This window comes from Cuculus canorus, chromosome 2, assembly GCF_017976375.1.
Source record: "Cuculus canorus isolate bCucCan1 chromosome 2, bCucCan1.pri, whole genome shotgun sequence".
In the NCBI taxonomy this organism is placed as follows: domain Eukaryota; kingdom Metazoa; phylum Chordata; class Aves; order Cuculiformes; family Cuculidae; genus Cuculus; species Cuculus canorus.
Window position 1 is genome coordinate 125,343,289 of NC_071402.1, and position 19,127 is coordinate 125,362,415.

General features: G+C 46.5%; 2 protein-coding genes across 2 annotated transcripts; both read left to right on the forward strand.

Moving 5' to 3' along the window:
- The first annotated feature begins 1,694 nt into the window (after positions 1-1,694).
- On the forward strand, positions 1,695-5,096 carry HOXA11 (homeobox A11). The gene is made up of 2 exons (XM_009560761.2): positions 1,695-2,858; positions 4,334-5,096. The coding sequence occupies exons 1-2, from the start codon at positions 2,198-2,200 to the stop codon at positions 4,564-4,566; spliced, it is 894 nt and encodes a 297-aa protein (XP_009559056.1). The 5' UTR covers positions 1,695-2,197; the 3' UTR covers positions 4,567-5,096.
- An 8,670-nt stretch (positions 5,097-13,766) lies between these two features.
- Positions 13,767-18,781, forward strand: HOXA10 (homeobox A10). Its single transcript, XM_009560760.2, has 2 exons — positions 13,767-15,545; positions 17,054-18,781. The coding sequence occupies exons 1-2, from the start codon at positions 14,726-14,728 to the stop codon at positions 17,326-17,328; spliced, it is 1,095 nt and encodes a 364-aa protein (XP_009559055.2). The 5' UTR covers positions 13,767-14,725; the 3' UTR covers positions 17,329-18,781.
- Positions 18,782-19,127: the final 346 nt, after the last annotated feature.

Genomic DNA, 19,127 nt, shown 5'->3' on the forward strand with positions numbered 1-19,127 from the left:
AAGAAAAAAAAAAATAAAGAGAAGGAGAGAGAGGGAAAAAGCCCAAACCTTTTTTACAATCCCTAAACGACACTGCAGTCTTCTGTTAGCGGTTTTGACGACATGCAATCTCTTTCCATCCACTTTCTAGCAAATACGTTAAGCTGCAAGATTAATTTATTAATTTCAAGTTCAGCTCGCAGACGTGCACTAAGCATAAGAAGTTCTTGCAGCAAACCAAAATAAAGAGTTCATTACAGGGATACGTCCAGAGCATTTGATTTGTGAACAGTAACCCTTGTAAAAGACGAAAAAGGCATATAAACATTAATGCTAATAAATTAGTTTACTCCACTACAAAGTAATTACTTGATAATGTTGAATTTACAGCTTGGATTCAAGCGCAACAGTTAACTATAATGTAGGGAAAATACATAATGAGAATATTTTCTCTGTGCACAACATGATTAGATTTGTTATTGAGTCAGTTACGATAAGCTAAGCAATAAATAAACAAATCGATGTTGACATTTAAATACCGAAGATCTCCAGAATTTACTAGAGAACTTTCCCCGGATATATAAATACTTCTACAGCACTGCAGAGGAAGAGGGGGGAAAATCCAAATATTCTTTCCCTAACATTTTCGTTTCCCTTCCATCAGCCTCCAAAGACCACGGGGGCATAGATCTTGAACTGCGTCTAATTTCCTAAGAGCACCGACTTCACAATAGCCTTTTGCCGTTCTGTTTTTCTATTTTGATGAAATCCAGCCGGAACCCAAATATTTCTTTTCTGAAATCGGGCATCAGAATAGCAAAAAAATATTTTTTCCTAGAGCCTAGGGATGTCCATGCCTCAAAAGGTGCTGTATTCTTTGGCGTATTTCTCTGTTTTCTTTGGCTCTGCTCTTTCGGTGGGGTGTGCATTTTTATTGGCAGAGAAGTACTTTTCAGTCCCTGCCCTGTACAATCCGCTTTCTATATCATCCCTTTCATGCAACAATAGTAAAAGTTTAACCACGTTTTTAAAATGGGTCTCCCTGGGTCTCAGCCTTCAGCGACCGTACGAAGCAAAAAGGAAAGTATCTCGGTACGGCAAGTTTGTTCTTAGGGGTTAACAGTATGTCAAATAATTTTAACTAGGCTCCTGGCAATTAAACTCGGAGTATTTGTCAAGCCGGGGTAGCCCAACATCTATTGGTTTTCCAAGTATTTAGTGGCAGCGTTGAGTCGGAGAGATCAGGAAACACTCTATCTCCGTGGTCTGCGATTTAAAGGGCTTTCTGGCGACGCGAACGAGGCAAGGGACTGTTCGGAGGGGGAGAGGAGAGGGAACCTGCGTCCTGGGAACCCGACATCGTTAACTACCTCTAGTAAAGCTTGGCTGGAGCCGCGCGGGGTATTTGAGGTTAATATGTAAGTAAGGGAAGGAAGACACTAAGCGCTTCGGAAGTGAACATGAATGCAAGCATGTAATCTATTCACCATGAAAATCAGTACAGACTTGACCCTGGCACATTCTTCTTAGTAACGTTTCCAGAAAAAAAAAACTCTGCGCGGCGAGGGCTTTTATATTTTTTTCTCTTCTTTTTTTTTTTTTTGGAGGGGGGAGGGTGGGAAGCTTAAGCCGAACCCAAACAAACTTGAGGGGGAAAAAAAATGAAAAAAAAAAAAAAAAAAATCCCGCCGATTTCTTCAGGAGCGTTTTCCTGCTCGAAAGCAGCTTTCCAGAAGAAACCGTGCCTGCATCTCTCCTGTGTCCTCCTTCTCGGAGCCCGTCAGCCGCCGAACGCCCCAGCAAGCAGACGAACAAACAGAGAGGTCTCACCTAACCCTGGGGGGATTGCTAAAGCCTCGCTACTCCAGAGCCGGCGGGTGCCATGGGCCGGGCGGCTCAGTGTGGGGCAGCGGCAAGGCGGCTTTGTGTTCCCCCAAGGCGACCCCCCCGGGCAACCTGCGCTGGGCTCGCCCTTAGGCGCTGGCGACGAGCTGTTGCTTCCCCCCGCGATGGCCACAAAGGGAGCGGGGCCCAGACCCGCCGCTCGTCAATGTCAACGTCGGGCCACGTGACCGCACCTCCCTGCCGCCGCCGGGGAGAGCTTTCCACGTCAGCTTACGTCTCCCCATCTCTTACTTCACGGATCTGCTTCAAAGAGGCAGCTGCTTTAGAGAATCATGTTAAGCTCAGCTAATGCGGAGAAGCCGAGGTAGCCCTAATGATGGATTTTGATGAGCGTGTTCCTTGTTCCTCTAACATGTATTTGCCAAGTTGTACTTACTACGTCTCGGGTCCTGATTTTTCCAGCCTCCCTTCTTTTTTGCCCCAGACCCCGTCTTCTCGCCCTATGACATACTCCTACTCCTCCAACCTACCCCAGGTCCAACCTGTGAGAGAAGTTACCTTCAGGGAATATGCCATTGATCCCTCCAGTAAATGGCACCCCAGGAACAATCTGCCCCACTGCTACTCCGCAGAGGAGATCATGCACAGAGACTGCCTGCCTGCCACCAACACTGCTAGCATGGGCGAGATGTTCGGCAAAAACACAGCTAACGTCTACCACCCCAGCACCAACGTCTCCTCCAATTTCTATAGCACGGTGGGCAGGAACGGGGTCCTACCCCAGGCTTTCGACCAGTTTTTCGAGACGGCTTATGGCACGGCGGAAAACCTGGCCTCGGCGGACTACCCGGTAGACAAGAGTGGCGAGAAGGCGCCCGCGGCCGCCGGGGCGGCGGCGACGGCGGCAACTTCAAGTTCGGAGGGCGGCTGCGGCAGGGCAGCGGCGGCGGAGAAGGAGAGGCGGAGGCGGCCGGAGAGCAGCAGCAGCCCCGAGTCATCTTCCGGCAACAATGAGGAGAAATCCGGCAGCTCCAGTACGTATAAAGGCAGCGCCCGAGCGCTTTTAGGGAAGGCAGCTTGAAATCTAGCGCACCGCCGCTGTTAAATTTTTATATGCTGTTTTATAAGCATATAAGGTTTATGAAGGGCCTTTAGATTTCCCCCAACAAAACTTTGTTATAAAAGGCGAGATCACGTGTTTAGTGCTGAAATTGGCCGTGAAATACCCACCGGGCAATGGATGCCTTAAAAAAATTTTTTTTCCCTCTTTTTTTCCTTTCCTTTTTTTTTCTTAAATAATAATAAAAAAGAGCTCTGTGGTCAACTCTCGAAAATATAGTAACGTATGTCCGGTGCCTGTAAATTCGGCAAAAGAAGGAGATCCTGACTCCTTTGATATCAATGTAATCCAGTGATTTTATAAAAGCCATGTGTTGCACCAGAAGTCTAGTTAGGAGCCGAATTCAAAGCCTTGGCCGTTTTAACGATTGCACTAGAATAGCGTTTAACAGATAAAGTAGCCGCCTGAATTGTTGCAATATATTAAAAGAAACAAATTAACCTAAAGCTGGCCTTTTTGTCTAAAGGAAGCCATTTTACTAAGGCACTGTGGCAATTACGTGTTGCCTTCTGTCCAACAGTTTGTTACTTACAATTGTTATTCAATCTGTCAAAGTCTGATTTTTTTATGTGGGCTTTTTAAAAGGCAAAGCTAGTATACGGCTCGGGGAAAAAAAAATACCTCGACAATGAACTGTACCAGAAAAGGAAGTTTTTAAAGGGATAGCAGCTACGTTTAATGTAAAGAGCTCCTGAACCTTGAAACCTTTTATATTCTGCTTAATGAACTTTAAAACCGTAATGGCTAATCGAGAGGAGAATACCTCGATGCGGTGGTGGAAAGCGTCCTTTTAAAAAGCCGGCTGGGGGAGAACCAGGCGCCTTTAACCCAAGGCTCAGGGACTTTTCCTCTGCTGGGGACGCACAGCCGGGATTAGTCTAGAGAGTGAGACTGGGGTCCGAGCGGGTTCTGGCTTGGGGAGGGCTGGGCTCTGGGTCCCCCTGCCCGCCGCCCCGCTGCCTGCTGCAGGCAGCCAGGTGACGGCTGCTCCCGGGGCTGCTCCGCGTGTCTGGCGCCCGGCAGAGCAGCCTACAAAGGCTTTCCTCCAGCTCGCGAAATCCGCAGGAACCCCCCGCCACCACTCCTTCCTCCGGCCGCCCTCCCAGCGGAGGCAACGAGGCCGGATCCCTGCGTCTCGGCGGGGGTTTCGCCCTGCCCGGGGCCGCGGCGCTGCGGGAGCCAGCGGGTCCCGGTCCCAGCCTGCCCGCACCCGCCAAGGCGGAGGGCTGGCGTCCAGCCTTGGACCTGCCAATGCCGGTCCCGGAGCCGGCGAAACGCGTCTTTTCCACATGAATGTGTTTTGCCTGAGTGCTCTCCCACACCCCTTCTCAGCCCCAGCCGCCGGCCACCCCCGGGTCTCAAACGCTTCTGCCTTTTGTCGCTCCACAGGTGGACAACGTACGCGTAAAAAGAGATGCCCGTACACCAAATATCAGATCAGAGAGTTAGAAAGGGAATTCTTCTTCAGCGTCTACATAAACAAAGAGAAACGCCTCCAGCTCTCCCGAATGCTCAATCTGACCGACCGCCAAGTGAAAATATGGTTTCAGAACAGAAGAATGAAAGAAAAAAAAATTAACAGGGACCGATTACAATATTACTCAGCTAATCCACTACTTTAAAACTCATAGCGTTTTTCAAGACGAGGTTAAATTCAGATTTCGCCCTTGACAAGGTCAAGCCAAGGGGTTACGTGGAGGAAGGAGGTGTGTATCTGACGGGACTAGAAGAATCCAAGGTTTTACATACACGTAAATCTACTCTGGAACTTCAATGATGATTTTTTTTTTTATATCTATCTATCTACATATCAACTGGAATCGATTTGATTTTGACACACATGGCATCCATTTCTAAACGTGCACGTCACCTCTGAGTGCAAAATCCATACCTCTTACCTTACCAGGCACTGCGGCTCACCCTACTACCGCTTTCGGCAGGCACAGGAGGGGACGGCACCCCTCTGTCCCCAGACTAGCCCACCCCGGCCCTCCCTTACCCCTGTGCTGCTGTGGAACAGCTGTCTGGAGATTGCCAGGTTGAGCTCACCCAACCAGGACCACTGCAGAATATAAACTCTGAGAGATAATCTTTTCTCCTTCCTTAGCGGAAAATGTCTGGGATGAAGGCAGTACTCCACTGCCCATGGGTTTAAAAGAATTTAACTGGGGTGGGGTGGGGTGGGGGGTAGACGACGACGACAGACGCAGGATTAAATGAAGGGGGGATGACATGCCTACACCTTCACGGGGCCAACCGCGAGCAGTTGTAATATGGATGTAGTGATGGTTATAGTAGTGTTTCCTTTGGGGGTGTGGGGATGGAGAGGGTAGGGGGAAGAAAGAGAACTAAATGAAAGACTTAAGTATTTACTTTTAAAAATCAGGTATAAATTTGCCATATATTGTAAGGAAACAATCACTGAAAAAAAAAAAATTTAGTAAATTTTAATTAGCTCTCGTTATATTTATGACAACTGGCTATGCGTTGCCATCTTTTCGGAGACAAATCATATTTAAATACTAAAAGCAAAACGACAAAAAAAGTATGAAATTCAGCGTTTTAACAGAAACAACTCCATAAAGGAAACTAACCTTCTGGCTTCTGGCTCACAAACTTTCTTCAGGAAATACCTGTGGAGAACGACAGTTTAGCAAATACCACACAACACTTAATTGAAACTTGGAGTTGTGCAATGCATTAACATTGGATCATTAAAATAACTCGATCGCATATTCGTTTAAAGGTGACTAACGAGGAGTTTAAACAGAAGCCAAACAATGTAAATATGGTAATTTTGTTGTTGTCTGCTTTAAATGTCACGAGCTCTACTTTGTCGCCCAGTCGACATATACAAAGAATGGAGAGTTGTTCGGCGTTATTTTAAATATCTATAAATATATATATTTCCCTGCAGGAACCAAAGCGTGAAAAAAAAAATACAATTTAAAAAAAAAATAAGAAGGAAAAAAGGAAAATATTTAAAATTCTATATCAGTTTACAAAGGATGCGGTGTTCTATCGTTAAGGTAATTTGCTGTTGAGAATATCTGAATGTATATTTCATACAGGAACAGTGTTTTACAAGACTTGTAAATAATAAAAAAAGAACCCATGACCTATTTTGTTAGAATGCCTTTATTTTTCCCCTTGTTGGTTTTTTTTTGGATTTTTTTTTCTTTCTTTGGGGCTAAAGGACGTGGGGTGTCTTTACATGTGCAACAAAGTGGTGATAAGAATGTTTTTTGATTAATGAATTTACCAAATGGATGTGATTTCTTTGACACGTTCACAAAATGCAATATCTTTGTATGACATCACTGTTTTCAATATGTATCATCTGTATGTATATACAGTTTTCTTTTAATATGCGAAAGTATTTGATTGCATGTATACAGTGGAACAGCGCACAAGGACAATAAAAAAATGGAAACTTTATATTTTTACTCTGGTGTTACGTTACTGCATGTTCTTTTAACCGATGCAACTCTGGGACCCGAAATTCCTCATGACCTTGTGCAGTCCTTTGTGGGGAATTATTCTTCTTTTGTGAACTTCGCAGCTAAATCTTCTACTCTGGAGTTAACAAGTGAACATAAGGCTTGTTCAAGCATCGTTTCAATGGGCTATAGGAGAAGGAAAATGAAGTAAGTTCATAGCTTGCTATGTGTTAGGCCTTTTCCTTAGCCTTAGCCTTTCCTTAGACTGGGCAAGGTCCTCTGCTGCAAGGTCTGATGTGACACTGCTGTTTGCTCCCCACCACATGTGTCCAGGAAAACTGATTGGGAAATGTTTGTGGAGTCGGTAGCGTTTAGGGCAGATTTCATTAGCCCAGAGCCAAAGGGAAGGTCCAAACCAGTCGATGGATGTGGCTAAAACCGTGAGAGCCCTAAGAAAATTGTTGTCTTTGGAAAAAAAAATCCACATGGCAGTGTGGTGGAAATGGACTGTTTGAAATTGTCCTTGATCTCCAAGGCAAGGAGGGGCTGGACTGCGGTGGGCGGGGGGGGTGGGGTGGGGGGGTGAGGGGGAGGAAGGAGGGGTGGAGGGACAAAGTTGGGGGGGGGGAGAAGAAAATCCCAGACCCCAAACAATAGCTGAGATAGGAATGTGTTTTGGGAAAAGCGCGTGAATCTTTAATGTTGACCCCAATCCTAATCAGGAAAAGAAAGTACATTCTGTTTTTGCATTGCTTACTGGCTTTGAACTTCTGTATTGCTTGGACATCACCCATAACCTTGAGGTGAAGGACTTACTGACTTTGGGCCTTTGACAACCGCCACCCAGCCAGACAACGTCTACCCAAAGGAAATGTTAAAAAGTGAGGGGGGAAAGGGGGACTTTGTTTATTTGTTTGTCTAGCATGCAAGGGAGAATGCCTGTTAAAATGAGACGGACAGAGGGACGGGTGATAGGAGAGGGACAGAGAGACTGATGGAGAGCTGAATGGCAATGAAAGTTAAGCCGGCAAGCTTCCTTTCCTGGTTAAAAATTAACTGGCATTCATAGCCAATCCCAGAGACAGTTAAACCATGGAGTTTCTCTGGTCGGGGTTTTGATTTCCTAGCCCAATAAAATCTCATCTCCTGTGTTGCTCTGACAATGTGGCCATAAAAAGTGTCCGTGACTCGTCCGCTCGCCTGGACTAAATGCATCGCTATAAAGGTAGCAGGAGCTCGACGGGAGGTTTCTACACCAGGAGGGTGAGCGACCACTGCCCTTCGCCACCGCAGCCGTCGTTCGACCGCCAGCCCGCACCCGCGAACGACGACGGCTGCGGTGGTTTGGGGGCTTCTTTGCCACCAGATGGCGATCTTCAGATCAATGTCAAAGCCGCCTGGGGAGAGGAGAGCAGCCCTGGAAAGAGGGCGAAAAAAAAAACCCCACTAAAAAAACAACCCAAACCATCTTGGCCTTTGTTCATTTTGCATCCCTGGAGCCGCAAGGGTAATTATTGCACTTAACTGGGCTCCGCGTTGCAAAAAAAGCCGCTCGGAATGCCGAGGGGAGGAGCCGCTGGGGCTTCTCGGTGGAGTTAAAGTTTCCTAAAAATTAGAAAAGGCGCGAAGGTAAGTGTTTTATACATCTACCCTGGGTGGAGGGCGCGATGACCGGAGTGGTAACTAGAGAGCTGGGGTGGCCCCTGCCCTGCCCCGGCCACTGAGAACCCCGAAAAAGAACCGTAGGGAGGAGATGCGATGCTAGAAGTTGATCATTACGTTGTGAAATAATATAGAAGGGACTTTCTAAGTTGCTGTTGACCTTTTATTCTCTCTCGGTAAAGTTTTGGCCGGCCGCATGGAAAATCCACATTATCTGGAAATATTTTTTCAGAGTAGCTCGTAGCTTTCCTCCAGTTATAAAAAAATTGTAGCACTGGAAATATTATGAAACTTGACATTTATGTGTGGAACAGTAGGTGTCTTCAATCAAATAGATGTATGGCAACGCAGACTGCAAATGACAGACAATTCTGACGATCTTATTGGACTTGAACTGTAGTTTAGTTAGGGTCGTTTGGTAACTTTAAAGGCTAGTCTGCTTCCTTGCAGATGGACACAGGCTGTGGTAAACAAGTTTTGACATACTTATGCTAAAAACTATTCACGTAATTGCATATTAGGTCAGTGTTCATGACCAGATATGGATTTCTTCTATCTGTCTGATCTATCTATCTATCTATCTATCTATCCATCCATCCCAGCACATGTGCTGTAAACAAACAACAGTCACACATTCTCATGTGCTGAGAGCTGCTCTGCCTTGTAGCTTTGAAACTCTATCCTCGCTACGAGTATCCCTAACTCCAGGTTACTTTTCTCACCCATAAAAGTTTCACATGTTTTTGTTATGTCTCCATTTGAGATGGGTGGGAGGGAAGGTGGTACTGTATGGAGGATATACTGGTTTGGCTACATATTTTAATCGGCATGTTTCTTAGGAGAGAGGGTACACAATTTTTAAATATCTGACAAAAAGAAATGAAAACATAAATAAAGGAACATTTCGACCTTGCTCTTGTGTGTAAAGTAATGCAACATTCCTGCTGTATGTTTTAAGTGCCCTTTAAAATTGTGCTTCCAGAGGACTGTTGCAAGCGTAGTTAAAAGCACATGCTCACTTGGCAGAGAGCAGTTTTGAGATGATTATCGAAACCTATCGATTTCATCAAAGATGCTCCATTAAAAGCTCGGGGATGCTGATCTCTCCTGACCTTCTCTCGGCACCACCAGTACGTGAGAAGCCCCGTCTCGGGAAGGAGTAGAGCGGTTTGAGGGTCCCTTTGCAACATTTCATTTTATACCAGTCAAGTTAAACTCAGCATATTTGATCAAATATTTATTTTTCCCCTTGTTGTTTCCCTGCCCCATTCAATACTTGGCTGAATAAATCAAAGAGACCCCAGCAGCAGTTAAAGCGCCCTCTGGTTACGAATTGTTTACTGACGGCCGCGGTCATAGGATAATATTTAAAAAAAACAAGCTTGTTTCTTACAATAACTGTTTATTATTTCACATGATTTGGGTTTGCATGTTTTGGAGGGAAGAGGCGAAGCCAACTCAGTGTCTACGCTGTGTTTAATTAATCGTGTACTCAACTTCAGCTCACATACCACATCCAAACCCCTGGGAGCCTTTTTCATAAGCTCGTTGGGTTTATGTTTTGTTGTCTTTTTTTTTTTTTTCCCTCTTTTTGGTCACAATCTTTTCATTAAATGCTCTGAAATCGAAATTTCAGGCCAACGTGTGTATTTTAGAGCCAAGCTATACCTCAAGGAAAAAAAAAAAGGACATTTGTATATGCATCTAGATCTTATTTAAAGAAAAGAGGAGGGAAAAGGGGAGAAGGTATACAGTTTCAAATGCTTAATACAGCTGTACGGCCCATCTCTCGCAGTAGCAGGGGTACACTTAAAAGACGGACTTGAGTATGCAAGATTTTTCCTGACACATATATAACCTGATATCGTTGTTGCTTCTGCACGGTGTTTGGAGCTCTTCGGACAATAGAAATCCCCGTTGTTCTCGCCAGCGCCGAAGGAATGGCGAGAAGATAAAGCCCTAATGAATTGGTTTGGGTGTATTTTGTCCTGCCGCACACTAGAATTCGGAGCTCGTCAGAATTGCTTGCAAAATATGTTCCTAATCCAAATGAGTAAAACGATACACATATACTATAAAACATAGTTAGGAGAACAAGCCTCCGGATGGCTGGAATAAAATTAAATCTCAGCCTAATTTTTAACAGGATAATCCGCCAAAACAAGCCAACCTCCCCACCACCCCCAGCGTGAAAGTATTTCTAGTAAAGATAAAATTAGTGGGGCCGTCATTTGTCACCTAACTTGGCACAGACACAGTTCCTAAACCTCCTGTTTGAAATCCGCCTTGTTTGGAGCAAATCCAGACCAAAAAAAAAAAAAAAAAGGACGAATCTGGCACACACGCACGTTCCTGACAACTGACAGTTCCAATATTACAGAATCACAGAATCACACAAGGTTGGAAAGGACCCATTGGATCATCGAGTCCAACCGTTCCTAACACTCCCTAAACCATGTCCCTAAGTACTTCATCCACCCGTTCCTTAAACACCTCCAGGGAAGGCGACTCGACCACCTCCCTGGGCAGCCTGTTCCAGTACCCAATGACTCTTACTGTGAAGAATTTTTTTCTGATATCCAACCTGAACCTCCCCTGACGGAGCTTCAGGCCATTCCCTCTAGTCCTGTCCCCTGTCACTTGGGAGAAGAGGCCAGCTCCCTCCTCTCCACAACCTCCTTTCAGGTAGTTGTAGAGAGTAATAAGGTCTCCCCTCAGCCTCCTCTTCTCCAGGCTAAACAACCCCAGCTCTCTCAGCCGCTCCTCATAAGACTTGTTCTCCAGCCCCCTCACCAGCTTTGTTGCTCTTCTCTGGACACGCTCCAGAGCCTCAACATCCTTCTTGTGGTGAGGGGCCCAGAACTGAACACAGTATTCGAGGTGCGGTCTCACCAGTGCCGAGTACAGAGGGAGAATAACCTCCCTGGACCTGCTGGTGACCCCATTTCTGATACAAGCCAAGATGCCATTGGCCTTCTTGGCCACCTGGGCACACTGCTGGCTCATGTTCAGTCGGCTGTCAACCAGCACCCCCAGGTCCTTCTCTTCTGTGCAGCTCTCCAGCCATTCTTCCCCCAGTCTGTAGCGCTGCATAGGGTTGTTGTGCCCCAAGTGCAGGACCCGGCAATATTAAATAACTATGCCCTGATTCCATTATTTTTTGGAGTTGTATAGAATGTAATTCACTGATATATTCCCAGATAGGCGGCGCATGGACTGCTGCAACAGACTGCAAGGCCATTTACGTTTTCACAAATTACATTTTGCCCGTGTATACAAATACAAGCATATTTTAATTAGCTCGCAAAACGCGTGTCTGGATTAACAGTGCTGATCTTTTGGGTTATATGGGCCAATAATAGATAAATCACGGTTTAACATGCTACATTTTGAGATTTCCAGTCAGAGTTTGCTTAGGCTGAGCTGTCGAGTTTTATTTATTCCCTTTTTGGTTTTAATTTTAGTCCGAACAATAAAACGGCTTAACGACGCTATTAATGCATCTATTATATTTTTCTTGGATCAATAAAGTTTTATTTTGATAGTGTTGCGTATCTACGCCGTGAATTTAGATTCTCCGCGAAAGCACCTTCTCACCGGTTTTGGTATTTATCAGAATTTTATTTGCTGTGTTTTATAGACCCTCGGATAGCTTTACTTACAGAAGTAGAATTTTTAAGAAAAGTATTTCTTGTCCCCTGGCGTCCACAATCTTCTTTAAAATTTCTTTTAAATGGGGGTTAAGCTCCAAGGGACACATTGTTAAGCGCTGGAAATGCAGTAGCTACACCCAGCGCATGCCAAATTAGCTCAGTTTAGTCAGAATTGACCATTATCTTTTATAGTTACGAATCAAGTGAGCATTATTAGTTTTACTTCACTGGGTTTGATGACGCTGGTTACTATTTGCCTTGGCCTTGTTAGCGATTAAAGAAAGCGGAGATAATGCAACGCCGAGCTGAGTTCATGATCTAGACGGAGTCAGTGCCTTGACCATCAAACCGGCACCGTTCGCTGCGATCAGCACGGCAACACTCGGCCTTGTCGGCAGAGCTCCTGCAGGACCTGACACTGGGGCAAACTCCAGACCTCTGCGACAAAATCTAGGAGAGGAGGCTAAAGAAAACTTAAAACCTTCCAAATGGTCCTGGTCTCCGTACCTTTCGCCCGATTTCCCTGCGTTAGCTTGCACAAAGGGAGCAAAAGCCAACCCGTGTTTCTTCCGATGCATTTCGAGTGGCTTTATTACGGCTGACGAGAATCGCAACATACTTTTATAGGCCTTTCCACCCTCTTTAATCCAATTTTTTAAAGGGAGCTGCTTATTTTAAAAACAGCTTTGGAAGGATTTCAAGTGTTGCCTCTCGGTTCAGTATGGCTTTTTAGGTTTGCAATCCATTTCTATTTAATTTGGCAAATGCAAAACAAACATACCGCAAGAGCGGACTTCCCCGGAGTAATTTTTATACCTGACTTGTGTAGAGAAATGTATTTGGAAGGCGGCGTTGGGGCTCACGTTTCATTTTATTTAGATCTGTATTTATAACGCTAAGCCTATTGATAATAACCTTCCTTTACACCAGCCAATAAACCGGTGCCTTATATGGAATTAATTTTGTTAGCAGTGATATGGCCCTCATAGGAATCTGATAAGAGTTTGTCCATCGCACATTAACACATCGCGGGGTTAGTCGGGTCGGGGAAATACAAGCGGTGTTACGGGAGGAGATGCGGGGGGCAAAGGGGGGAAAAAGGAAAGAAAACCTCGAAGGGTTTCCATAGGCTGTGGGATCTACCCTCGTCACCGCATCCCGCGGGCCGGTCAGAAGGAAGCTGCGCTGCGACGCTCGCCCCACCACACTGGAAAAATCAGGCGCTTTTCCATAAAGCCTTTATGGGTTTTGCAAAGTTGTAGCAGCCTCTGTCTGCCCCGGCGTTTGGAGGGAGGCTGGGGAGGGCTCGTCCGGCTGGGCTCGCCTGCGGGAAGGGACACTTGCCTCCCGCCGCGAGCAGGGATCATCCGGGGGAATGTCACGCTGTGGAAAAAGCATTTCCTCGTCGCAGGCAAATGCTGCGGGATGAGACCACGTGGGGACTGACAGATCCGTGGGGCGGAGGGGGGGGAGAAAGGGCCGCCTCGGCCCCTGCCCCCGGGGCTGTTTGAACGCCAAGGGTAGGCACCGGGGGATGTGGGGGGGATACGGGACTTTGTGGAATGAGGGGCCCGCCCCATTGCCACCCCACCGGGCAAGCAGCGTCCCCGCCGCCAGCTCCCTCCCGGAACTGCACCGGGTGCCAGGGAGCGGTTCCCGACCGGCCGCCGCTTCCTCTCGGCAGCACGAGAGCGCGCGGAGCGAGCACTGCTCCTCGGGATGGGCAACGAGCACTGGGCAGCCCCAGACTCCCCTTGGACTAAAGAGACCTTGCTTCCGCTGGCCAGGCAGCAAGGCGACTTCAAAATGGCATAAGCGAGAGATGATGGAAGTGAAAGCAAGACATCATTAAGCGATTCATTAGAAAAAAAAATATCTCTGTCTCTCTGTCTGGGTCCCTGTCTGTCTGCAATCTGTCTGCTGCCTCCGCCACAATTGCATATTGACTGGACAGAGCCGTCTAGTACCTCAGGATTCATCTACTTACTCTTCTTTCTATTATTTAGTACATTGTTTGTGAAAAAGACGGTGTTTTTGAAGGGGCGAAAAGTGAATGACCCAAAGGGGGAGAGGGGGGGAAGATATAAAAATGATCGCCCAAATATAAACACATCAATAAACAGGGTACGCAGCATCCTGCGAGGATCCATTTGATCTGCTCGCGTCTGGATTCTTTCTGTGCCGTATGTCTGGCTTTATATTTTAAATGGTAATCAGACCTCGGGAAGAATCCAGCGTTAACTAAAGCATTAAGAGCTGCAACCGCACAATCAATCCTCCCAGAGTGGCATTACTCCCTAAGAGATTCTTCAGCGCAGCAGCGAGCATTTTATCTCCAGGAAATTTAATCCCAGCCTGGCGTCGTGGCAGTGATGTTAGGCTGGAAGCAGCCCCCTTCCTCAGTAGTTTAACGCGAGAGGCACCAGGCCCCTTTACGGTTTCCAATGATCCGTGATAAACAATAACACGTCTTTTATTTCTTAAGAAACGAGACAATCAAATAAAATGAGCAGAGCCTGAGCATAAAACACCGGGCGAGCCGTGGCTTTATTAATTTCGTGAGACGCATAGACTGTGCAGGAAGGTGAGCAGGCATTGCTGCCGGAAAGCCCAACCGCGAAGGAGAGAGGGGTGATAGTAAAAGCTTCATCTGGACACCGCTCCAGCCTAGGTATAATAAACATCAGGACCGCCGGGCTATTTTATAGCGGTGCGTGCGATAAGAGAGGAGCTAAACTTGGAGGCAGCCCTAGCAAAGCTCGCTCCTTCCCCGGGAGCGCGGCTCCCGCCCAGGCGCAGGCACTCGCCCATGTGGGCGAAGCGTGCGCGCCTGTGTGTATGGAAATCCATATTGCACATTAATATACATCTATCTCCCAAATTCAGAGGTCGACCTGAGAGCAGCTCGGTGCATACGAAACCAGACTGGGAGGGGTTGCTGGGGAGGCCCGGGCTTCCATTGGCTGCAGGCGCCTGCCGTGGTGCGGGGGTATCTCTAATCATATTCAGCATGTTTTGCACAAGAAATGTCAGCCAGAAAGGGCTATCTGCTCCCTTCGCCAAATTATTCCACAACAATGTCATGCTCCGAGAGCCCGGCTGCAAACTCTTTTTTGGTAGACTCCTTGATCAGCTCGGGCAGAGGGGAAGCGGCGGGAGCAGGAGGCGGAGGCGGAGGCGGAGGCGGCTACTATCCCAACAGTGGGATCTACCTGCCACAAGCGTCCGATCTGTCCTACGGGCTGCAAAGCTGCGGACTTTTCCCGGTGTTGAGCAAACGCAATGAAGGTACTTCTCAAAGCATGGTCCCCAGCTCGCACCCCTACGTATCAGGGATGGAAGTGTGGCTAGACCCCCCCCGGTCCTGTCGCATGGAAGAGCCGGAGAGCCAGCAGGCCACCTCGTGCTCCTTCGCTCCAAGCATTAAGGAGGAGAGCTCCTACTGCCTCTATGACTCAGAGAAATGCCCCAAGGGCTCGGCTGCCACAGACCTCGCTCCCTTCCCCCGGCTGAGCGCCGAGGTCAGCCCGGCCGGCAGCGGCGGCGGGGTCCCCGTCCCGGGCTATTTCCGCCTCTCCCAGGCTTATGGCACCTCCAAGAGCTACGGCGCGGGGCCGGCCGGGGCTGCCCCCTTCCCTCCGCAGCCCCACGGCCGCTTCCAGACGCCTCCATCTTTGCCTCCCGTCCCGGACGCCGGGAGAAAGGAGGACGAGGAGCGTTCCCCCAGCCCCTTGGCGTGTGTGTCCCAGAGGGAGGACGAGACTCAGGCTTCATCTTCCACCGCAGAGGAGCTCTCTCCGGCTCCGTCAGAGAGCAGCAAAGCCTCTCCCGAGAAAGAGCCCGTAGGTAAGCGAATGATGATGATGATGATGATGGTTGTGGTGGTGGTGATGATTTAAAAAAAAAACAAAGAAAAGAAAATATAAAGAAAAAAAAAAGGTTGAGGATAGTGGTGGCACTGCGATGCGAAAGGGAGAATCCCAGCAGCCCCGCGGGGCTGCCAAGAAGCGCTGCTTAGACTGACCTTCTGAACTTTATAATATTCGGGCATGGGGTTGCCGTAAAAATTAATGTCCATCCTATAGTTTAAAACCCTTAGAGCCTCCGCTCTGGGCAACTTTAGCTTGCATGCTGCTTAAACATGTAGAAAAACAAGATCAATCTTCCCGCTGTGATGTGAAGGTGCCTACCAGATAACAGAGATGTTTGTAAAGCATCCAAAATAAGCAATAGGCAGTGCCAATAAATAAACCTATTAACGCGGTAAGTTATATTTTACGATCCAGAATGCTTTTCGGAATAACAGCCGCGCTGAAATGTGCCATCTATGAACTGCTATCAAATTAGACTGATGAATGCACCGCGAATATCCTTCAGCGTCTACACTAGATAACAGGGTTGTTATTTATTTATTTGCCTATTTATTTCCCTTTCGGGTCCCCGGGGCAAAAAAAAAAAAAAAAAAAAAGAGAAAAAAAAAAAACCACACAAAGAAAAACACCAACACAACAAAACAAAAAAAACCCAAATAACACCACACCAAAAAATACCCCAAACTCAACAAACCTGCCCTTCACTGGGCGGCAGACTTTTAAGACGCTTCTCTTCGGCCGCATTTCGGATGCCCCGATATTCTTTCAGTCGCCCCGCTGGAAGATAATAAGATCAAAACAAAAAAGAAAGTGGATACTAATAGCCAACCCCAAACCACGAACCACTCAGAGCCATTGAGGAATCGGTAGTACCTCTTTCCCAGCTGGTTAAACTGATAGAAATAAACACTCTGCAAAGGGGGATCTTTAATTTATTGATTTTTCCCTTCTCTGAAAAGGTTGGAAAATGGAGGGCCAGAGCGAATCTCCCAGGGAAAGCAAGGGCTGAAGGCAGGGAGGCCCCGGCTCTGAGCTCACCTTGTTTTCCGCCTTCAGAGCACAGTTACAAAAGTTCAGATCCTCAGGCTTTGTCTTTTTGGAAGCAGGTGTCTGGGGGGAAGCAAACCGAGCCCAGGTCATTCAGCAAGCCGCCCCCAGCACCGGGGGGGTTGTAGCAGCCGAAGGGGAGAGGATAGAAGCCTCTTTTGAGGGGTCGGAGGTGAACTGCCCGGCTGGGCACACTGCCCGGCCCGAGGATGCCTGGAGCTTTTTGTGCAGAGGCAGATTTTCCCGGCCGGCTCCAGGACTTTTGGAAAACTGCTTTGAAGCTCTCGGTTCTCACAAGGACACCCCACATTCCAAGTCCCCGCAGCTGGCGGAGCGAGTCCCCCGCTCGCTCACACACTCCTCCCTCCCACTCCCCTCCAGCTCTTTTGCCTCCTACTCGCTGGTAACGTCCCTTTTTTACTTTCTCAAAACTAGGCAATTCAAAAGGAGAAAATGCAGCAAACTGGCTCACGGCAAAAAGTGGCAGAAAGAAACGGTGCCCCTATACCAAGCATCAAACTCTCGAGCTGGAAAAGGAGTTTCTATTCAATATGTACCTGACTCGTGAGCGTCGCCTAGAGATCAGCCGCACAGTCCACCTCACAGACAGACAAGTTAAAATCTGGTTTCAAAACCGCAGAATGAAACTGAAGAAAATGAACAGAGAGAATAGGATTCGGGAGCTCACAGCCAACTTTAATTTCTCTTGATGAACCTATAAACACATTTTTATGGTTTAAAGAGCCAGTATCATTTTCCTAGGCTGTAGTCATCCGCACCTGTATGGATTAACGATTTTAGACGTTCTCAATATGTCCTTATCATCTTAAGAGCTACTGGGGCTGGGTGGGGAGCAGACTAAAGCTACGCTAATGCACAAAATGTTGTGTGTGCACCTCCCCGGTTTTTTTTCAGCTTTCCCCGGGCCCGATTTGTTCCTTTAAGCTTTGAAACACAGAAATACCTTGTCAGGAGCTGCAATTATCGTCCCTCTCATCTCTCTCTTTGGAAAGTAAACAAGCTCGGTTAAAGGCGCATTCTTTTAAATTATAAGCCGTGTAACTTGGACTGTACATAGTAGCTGCAGAAAGAAGAATTTAAGCCTTGCCGTATTTCTATATATTGGGAGCTTCCCCTCTTCTGTTTTCCTTTTCTCCCCCCTCCCCCCTTTTTCCTTCGAAAAACAGGACTTACAATAATGAAACGCAGGCATCCTTTAAAAGGGCTTCATGGGAACGAGTGTTAAGAGAGCTTCTTTTTTTTTTTTTTTTTTTTGCTTTACCTTAGAAGTCAATATTACAGCTTTAAAATTGGCCAGGAAAATGAAATCTCTTCTCTTTAAAGCTGTAAAAGAGTTCGTGTTGCTCATGGACTAAATTATGACACTTACCTCTGAATTTCTTTCGCTCTTTCTGGTTGTAGATATTTACTTCATGTAGTTTTGCTTAAATATGTGGAATTAGTGATTTTTTTTGTCTATAAATAACGTTACCATTGGTAACACATGACAAGCACACAGAAATCCCCCCTTCAGAAGAAAGTAGTCACTTTTTCCTCACTAATTTCACTGAAAAAGTATATATCCTGAACATCAGAAGGACTTCCTGAGCCAGAGTCTGAGATTGTGAGGGAGAATATGTTCATCTTCCTTTATACTGTGAAGTTACATGCATTAAAGGGTCAAACATATAAGTGAAAAAAGTAAAAAAGAAAAAAAAAAAAAAAGAAGGGGGAAATATAAATACAGATATGTATAAATGTCTATTATTATTAAAATGCCGATACTGTTTTAAGCAAATGCATTCTATCGTTATTATAAATGTTAGTTCTAGCTATATCTAGTTCTTACCTTAAATCTGAATAAATTAATATTGTAATGCTGCTGTGCGTGAAAAAGACGATGTTTATGTTCTCATAGAAGAATAAAAAACCCGTGGAATTAATCCTTTTAATTTTACCTCTTTTTGTGACTGTTTATCCTCAGGTTCTACTTTATGTCTTCGAGAACTTTTACAACAGGAATAGTTGCCTAAACCCCCTGCAATTACTTTAGGAATCTATTTAAATATTACCTAGACGGTCGTAATTTGTCTGGGCCATATAGCGATGGTGCTCTAAGGTTTGTCGGCTTTTGTTCAGTTTTATGACTTGCTAGTATATCTGGATTGTTGCTGTCTTGAACGAGTGGTTTCAGTTGACTGAGGAGCTGCATGGACTGAGGAAGCAAATTACCATTTCTTGAGGGCAGGGAAATGAATTTTTTTTTTTTTTTTAATCAAACACCTACAAATGTGCGGAGATCTTTAACTCCAGAGGACGGTGACAAAATTCTAGCTTTATCTCAGGGCTGAGAAGAAATCATAAAGGTGAGCGCATGGGAAGGGGGGGGGACACGACATCAGCCTCGCCTCTCTCTCAGTGGGCCCCTCCAGACAAGGCTATTCCCTACCTGCCTGCATGTGGAAGAGCTTATTTCACCCAGGCTGCTTTTTCTGCATCCTCCCTTCCT